Source organism: Rhinatrema bivittatum, chromosome 4 (assembly GCF_901001135.1).
Source record: "Rhinatrema bivittatum chromosome 4, aRhiBiv1.1, whole genome shotgun sequence".
NCBI classification, from domain to species: domain Eukaryota; kingdom Metazoa; phylum Chordata; class Amphibia; order Gymnophiona; family Rhinatrematidae; genus Rhinatrema; species Rhinatrema bivittatum.
In genome coordinates this window covers 442,231,537-442,239,262 of record NC_042618.1, presented here as the reverse complement: position 1 = coordinate 442,239,262, position 7,726 = coordinate 442,231,537, and the positions used below count along the sequence as shown (strand labels likewise).

Genomic DNA, 7,726 nt, shown 5'->3' with positions numbered 1-7,726 from the left:
ATAAAAAGTATAAATAAAAAAGGGCTTCACTGAATTTGACCGTTTCCACAAGACTCCTTAATACGGGGGGCTACAAATAATACACTTTGGACCGATGTTCTCATTTATTTACTACTATTGTTTATACTTGTCTAATTATATTAACTACCAAAAACTAATACTTCCAAATGATGATGATTTTTTGTTTTTTTTATATATATATATATATATATATATATATACTTTTTTTTTCTTTAAAAAAGTTAGTTGAATGCCTGGGTGCGGAGAGACTTTTTAATCCCTTATGTAACCTCCTCCTACCATGTTAGAAACGATAATTTTTGTGACGTCACTGAGGCCTACCTCACTAAGTTTTTGCACTCCCCCCCCCTGCGAAATAGTCTAGTTAATCAATCCTGGATTCCTCGTTCTCTGGAGAGCAGAACCCTCAGCATAAACTCGCGCTCACGCGACCAACCCGGAGAGTAGTCGCTGAAGCGCGGGAGCGGCGGTCAGGCGGGCTCCGGAGCCGCTGCTATCCCAGCATGCCTCTGAGAAACGGCTCTCACCATAGAGCCGCGCCAGTCGGCCCCGTCTCGCTCTTTCTCTGCGGGAAGATGGCGGGCCTGGAGGGGCAGCGGCAGCCTCTGGCGGCTCCCGGCGAGGAGGAGCCGGAGGAATCTCTGGCGCTGGAAGACATACCCGAGAAGCCTCACCTGAACGGGGAGCTAGAGGCAGAGGAGGCCGCTAAAAAAAAGAAAAAGAAGAAGAAGAAGAGCAAAGCAGTGGCAGGTGGGGAGGGGGAAGAGGCGTGAAGGAGGGTCGGAGACACGGTGTGGGAGGAAAGGAAGATGAGGGGGAGACAGGAAAGTGGAAAAGACAGAGAGGGGAGGGCGGATACAAGGTGAGAGGGAAACACGGGGAGGGGGAGACGCCAGAACAGAGGGAGAGAGTCAAGGACGGGGGAAGAGCAGGCGAGACGGGAAAAATAGGGAGTGGGGGAATGCATACTGGGCAAAATGGGGGCGAAAGGGAGTGTGTGAGACAACTGAGATTATGGAGATGGATTGGAACTTGGAAGAGATTTGAGAGGAAAACTGAAGTTAGGTCCAGGAGAAAAAAAGCTTGGAGATTTTCAGTCAACATGACGGAACAGAAAAACATAATTATTCTCTGTTGTTTATTTAACCACTCTTTTGACATCTCTTTGCACGTGTAGTGGTACGATTTCATTACACTCTACCAGGTTATCGGCAATGCACTCGTCTTTCAGGGTTTCACATCTAGATGGTGTTGCATAGTTTGCGGTTGATTGTTACTGTCGAACCCCAGGTGTATACAGTATCTCTTGACCGAGGAGTCCCGTGCAGATTTGACTAGAGCCCTTGATCTGCACCTAGTGGAAACAGGCCTGGCACTGCTGGTTGTGCAAACTGTGCGATTATACGGGGAGTCACTTCCCGGCGAGCCATGATACTAGTGGAAGAGAGGGAAGGGCCTGGTGGGGCTGCCAGCGGAGCCCATCCCTCTTGGCGGCTGAACAAGACGAGGGTGGGGGGATAGGCCTGATATGGGGCTGTGGTGAGAGAGTGTGCGTGCATATGAGAGAGGGGGCAAAAGTTTGTTCATCCTCCTCACTAATCCCTGACAATCCTAGAGTGACTGAAAATCAAAAATTCCTAGGTATGGCTAGCAGAGCATTATTTTATCTTTATTAATTTTAATTATTGGGTGGTGTTTGTGTCTGCTATTTTGAAATATTTTATTGGTGTTTGGGAAATTAACTCATGAAATGCACATTTTAACCAATGCATTAACATGTCAGTTTACTACATCAGGAGTTAAAGAAAAATTTAAACTGTGTTAAACTGGATTTCAGCTCACAGTTTTAATGCACAGATTATTGCATTGAGTAGCTAGAATGTGAGACTGTGTGAGAGAGACTGAGAACTTTTTTATTGTTATTGGAAAAACAAAAATGTAAGCATTAAAAACAGAATGAAGTGGTGGCAGTACAGCAATTGTTTACACTGGGCTTCAAAAAAGCTAGCTCTTGGGTGGCAGATGCCCATTCAGTTGAAGTGTGCAGATTATAGGATGCTTTTCCTGTCTGGGACACTAGTTGCACTTTTTTTTTTTTTTTTTGGAGAGAGAAGTTTCACAACACAAGAAAAGGTTGTCACTATATCAGGTTGCTTGGTGCTGGAGTTTTGTTGTGCAGTGTATGTCTTGCATTTACAGATTGCCTTGCATACTCAGTTCTACTCTTCCCATTATAAAAAGCAGTACCAGCAATTTCATATAGAGTATTGACAGTTTAAGGTTTTGGGTTCTTAATAAAGGCTGGAAATGGGTTTGAATTTCAGGATATCCATAATGAATAGTCATCCAGTGTAGTGGCATACATTTGCACTAAATTAGGAACAGATCTAATTTGCATAGTTTGGTTACCCTGAAAACCAAACTGGTTTGTGTTCCCCAAGGACAGGTATTTAGTGACATGATATCTTGTATTTAATGCTGTGTCAAATATTTATTTTTTAATGAGATCATTCTGTGGTGTGCAATCATATTGAGTAGAAGAGTTGCAATTTGCCAGTGCAGTTAATCAGCATAAACGGGTTTGCTTCACCCCAGCTTTCCCCTTTCATTCCCTCTATTTTGGCATGATGTGTTTTCTAAGGATATTGTTAATTCACCTTTTGCTTTGGTCTTCTCAATATGAGATTGGAATGAGAGGGTATGATTAAGAGAAATACAAAAGGATATTGGATTTGCACAGTTTAACTTTATGCCCCACCAGCAGATGTTTTTAGTTTAATTTAGCATCGAATTGTCTGGCACAGAATGTACCATTTTTATCCAGTGTACCTGCAATTTATTGTACACAAAGTTTTCACCAACTTGTTAAGCCTGTTTGTTAGTATGTTCTGTTTTGAGCCAAAAGATATTAGAGTATTAGGGCAGTATTGGTCCTGGAGAAAACTGGATTATTTTATATTTTTTATTGGACCAATATTAGAATTATCCAAAGATTATATTTTAATTAAGCTTCAGAGAGCCTGTAAGGCCCTTTCTTCACATTTATTGAAACACAAAGTTGGTAAAATGCTTTCTGTAATCTCCCCTAAGCCATCTCTTCTCCAAGCTGAAGAGATCGCCATTATGTATATTGGTGGATAATAAATATTCTGATATTGAATTGTAGTATTGATGCAAGACCCTATTTGAAAGGCCATTCTTCTATTATTCCACCAGTAACGTTTGCCATAAATGTTTTCAGAATTTTTTATTCTTCAGTAGGGCTTATACTGGGAAGAGGACATTTATGTCTGTAAATATTATGCAAAGATTTCCTCTGAACTGCTGGTGGTTGAAAATTATTTGCTTAGGTTCATGTGCTCTGGTCATAAGACAAATCGACATCCCATAATATCTTCTATTTTAACTAGGTAGACAAACCACAGTAATGCTGAGCTGCTAAATATTAACTAGCAAATCTTATGTACACCATATTAACAGTGGAATATAAAGAGAGCAACTTGACCATTCCTCAGGGATTGCTGAGAGGGACGATAGATAGGTAGTGCTGAATCCCAGTGGCATTGCCTTGAGGAGATTTGTCTGGAGTTACTCTGAGGGTAGAGGTCCAAACAGAATTTGATAGATTGCTGCAAGGGATACATGAAGGAACATGGCAATCTCTTCACTATGCTGAAAATATTGCATTTTTCTTGATAAGGACTGTATGAATAAGTACATTTTGACATCTTTTAAAGGACAACAGGAAACAGAAAAAGAGTTGGGAGCTGCATCTGTTAATGGTGTAACAAAGCAACTGGAGAAACAAGCACTGGAGGATAAGGAGGATGATGAAGAAGGCAAGTATGGTGTGGATAGTTTTCTCAAAACCTTTTTGCATATGTGTACAATATTCATATGCATATTTCCCTATGTTTAGCTTTTTCGGCTGTTTCTAATTAGCCGATACAGTACAGTGCGCTCCGATGGCGCGCACTGTTAGCCTGCTCTTGGACGCGCGTTTTCCCTTACCCCTTATTCAGTAAGGGGAGGAAAACGCGCGTCCAACCCGCGGCACCTAATAGTGCCCTCAACATGCAAATGCATGTTGATGGCCCTATTAGGTATGCGCGCGGGAAACAGAAAGTAAAATGTGCAGCCAAGCCGCACATTTTACTTTCAGAAATTAGCGCCGACCTTTGGGTCGGCGCTAATTTCTTCCAGCACCGGGAAAGTGCACAGAAAAACAGTAAAAACTGCTTTTCTGTGGACCCTCCGACTTAATATCATAGCAATATTAAGTGGGAGATCCCGAAAAGTAAAAAAAAAAATAAAAAAAAAATATTTGAATTTGGGCCGAAAACCGGACGCTCAGTTTTGCTGGCGTCCGGTTTCCGAGCCCATGGCTGTCAGCGGGCTCGAGAACCGGCATCCACTGACAGCCACCGCTCCTGTCAAAAAGGAGGCGCTAGGGACGCGCTAGTGTCCCTAGCGCCTCCTTTTCCCCGTTTTTACTGCGTCACTTAATTTAAATAGAGAATCGCGCACACTGGCAAAGGGCCGGTGCGCGCACCGGGAGAGCGGGTGTTCGTCCGCTCTCCCGTGGACTTTACTGTATCGGCCCGTATATGTCAGCCTATATTTTCATTATTTAAGGGACCTATTGACAATTCAACATAAAAGGCATAAGCGAGGGCCATCTCAGTGGCAACCATGCAAGACAGGTATTTGATTTCTTGAGCCGGTTGGTGGCTTGGGAGCTACAGAGGGATGGAATCCAAGCTATCAGGCAACAAGTGCTAAGAGTATACTTGTGACAAGTTCCAGAGAGCATTGCAGTCTGTGATTGTCACCTAGGAACTACTGTTGCAATGTTTAGGTTAAATGGGAGGCTTTAAGTCTATGCCTGGTCAGGCTTCCAGAATTAAAGAGGACAAAGGAGTGCTCGGCAGTGAAGGCTTGTGCCCCCTTCCCCCAAGCCGGTGGTCCAGTCTTGCTCTCAGCCAGGGAGAGCTGAGCTTAGGTTAAAAATGAAAAAAACAGGAAAGCTTTAGGCCCCTCTTTCCCCCCCCCCCCCTTACTGGGTCTTCCTTCCCTCTGTTTTTCCTCTGCGCCTCTTACCCCCTTTTCCCTCTCACTTCTCTGGAGTTGGTGTAGCGTGGACTTAGCTTGGGCTAGGCTCGGTTCAGTCAGCCACATGGTATGCCATGGCGACAGTTTCTTTTCCTGCGCATTTTTGCCGCGCAGCAGTGACCTGACGTGGGCATGCACAGGTACTTGGGTGCATAAGGCCTCTGAGCATGCACAGGTACTCCTGTGTGTACCCCAACACCCAGGTGGTGTTAGGGTACACACAGGAGGCCACCTAGAGCCGAGTGCAGGAAAACTAATTCCAGGAATAAAAAAGCTTAAGTGCCTTGCTAATCTATGAAGAATGCCTTATAAGGGCAATCTAGCCATTGCTCTCTCTATGCCTTTGTCAGTGCTGTTTAGATGCTTGACACCCTATGGTGGCTCCAGAAGGGAGTGGGGTGGGAGGTGACACAGCAGAAGGTTCCCCTCTCCCCTTGTTCCTGATGACAGAGGCATCCCTAAGAAAGGAGTTGGAGAGTGCCAGATTTGGGCCTCTGAGCCCTGGTATGGATCCATCCACTGCCTCCTGGGTGGAACTTTTCAGGGCCTGTAGGCTTTTCTGCAGGGGTGCCCAGCGGAGGCGAAGCAACCTACTAAGAATGGCTCGCATGCTGTTGTCTCCCACTTGTCAGTCACTGCGGGCAAACTCCACAGGTAGGCTATCCCTGGAGATATTCAGGTGGATGTGGCTCATGATACATCAAATGGCTCCAATGGGGACTTTGATTTCTCCCCTCTAGAAGAGGGAGACATTCCACCTGATTTGGAGCCGCATCAGACTCCAATTTTTTTTACAAAGATGAGTTGCGGAGTCTGTTGACTTAGACCATGAAGACGCTCTTTGTGGACGGGGTGATGTTATGGACTTACAAAAGAAAGATCCCATATTGATCACTTTAGGCAAAGTGTTCTGTTTCGTTCTCCTCCTGAATCCAATTCAAGAGTTAATTGACCTTGAGCAGAGAGCACTGGAGGTAAGTTTTTTTTTTGTTTGTTTTTTTTTTTATAAAAGGAGAAGGGCGTGCTTTAGTAGGTTTACACCCCTTGCATCTGAAAGCAAGGGAATGGTTGCAATTCCTGAAGGTGGATGCCTTGGTTATGCACTGTTACCAAGTGAATCACCATCCTGGTGGAAGGAGAGATGGTTCTTGAGATGCTCAGGGATAGGATTGAGGCTATTAAACAGGGCTTTGAGGCCATGCAGTGAATTTGCAAATTGCTTCTTGCTGCTGCCTGGTGGCTTGGACTGGTTTGCTTCTCTTTCAAGAGATTCAAGGAGCGGGGTCCAATGGTGGATCGGTGATGGAACTGGGAGACATTCTTAGCCGATATGGGCTGTGACTTGACTAGAGTGGTGGCTTCCATGATAGTAGCTAGGTTCCAGTTGTGGCTGTGAAATTGGTTGGCAGACAATATTTCTAAGTCCAATCTTTCAAGGTTGCCCTTTAATGGTTCTCTTTTATTTGGAAGTGAGTTGGAGAAGAGCAGTTTACAGTCGTCTCAGATGCGGAGTATCTCGGCGTGCAATTCGAGAATGGAGCAGGGCAGAGTGTTTTCTACTGGAGAGTGTCATTCAGAAGTTATTTACTCAAGTTCAGGCCCTGAGATGGACTAGTCACCCGACGGTGTGGTCTTACCTGCAGGTCCTGGGATCGATGGCAGCCACATTGGGCATAGTTCCCTGGGAGAGGGTGCACATGTGGCCTTCTTCAGCACACATTGCTCTCCCAACAGAATTCGCAGTCGCAGGAGTACACAGTGAGACTCCACTTGACATTGAAGGTGAGCGTCCAGTTGCAGTGGTGATGGCAGGCAGATTATCATAGGAAGGGCATTTCCGTGGAGACACCAGACTGGTTAGTGCTCACAATAGATGCGAGCCTTCTGAGTTGGGGGTCTCCCCATCAACAGTTGGTGGTGCAAGGTCATTGGAATGCTGAGGAGCAGCACTGGATCATCAATTGGTTGGCAGTGTGTGCAGTTAGACTGGCATGCTTGCGGTTTGCCGAGCAGCTGGAAGCTTGAGTGGTAAGGAATAAATTCAGACAATGCCACGACAGTGGCCTATATCAATCATCAAGGTAGAACCAGAAGCCAAAGAGTGTTGTTGGAAGTAGATTCGCTCATGGTATGGGCAGGACATATCTGCCTCCCACATTGCCGGGAAGGACAATGTAAGGGCTGACTTTCTCAGCAGGCAGGTCTTGGTCCCAGAAGAGTGGGAGTTGGCGGACAGGTCCTTTCAACTCATAGTGATGCGCTGGGGTCACCTGTACCTGGATTTACTGGCAAGCTCCAACAACGCAAAGGTACCATGCTATTTCAGTGGCAGAGGGTATTGGAATGCTGGGCATTGATGCTCTCATTCAGTTTTGGCTGTGGAGTGGGGTGTTTTATGCCTTCCCACCATGGCCAGTGTTGGGTGGTGTCATTTGGAAGATTGCGAGTCAGACCAAAACTACTTCTGGTGGCTTCAGCTTGGCCCTAGAAGCTGTGGTATGCTGATCTTCAGAGGCTACTGGTGGACAGTCATCTCAGACTGCCACTCAAGAAGGATCTATTGCAATGGGCCCATTCTGCACGATCTGGGTCT

The 7,726-nt window shown here is 45.4% G+C and overlaps 1 protein-coding gene across 1 annotated transcript in view; it reads left to right on the top strand.

Annotated features, from left to right (window-relative positions):
- The first annotated feature begins 405 nt into the window (after window positions 1-405).
- The window catches only part of METAP2 (methionyl aminopeptidase 2), a 54,562-nt gene continuing 47,241 nt past the window's right edge, over window positions 406-7,726 (top strand). The window contains exons 1-2 of the mRNA XM_029601589.1: window positions 406-771; window positions 3,759-3,860. Coding sequence (XP_029457449.1) covers window positions 525-771; window positions 3,759-3,860 — 349 coding nt within the window. The 5' untranslated portion in view covers window positions 406-524. The remainder of the gene's footprint in view (window positions 772-3,758; window positions 3,861-7,726) is intronic.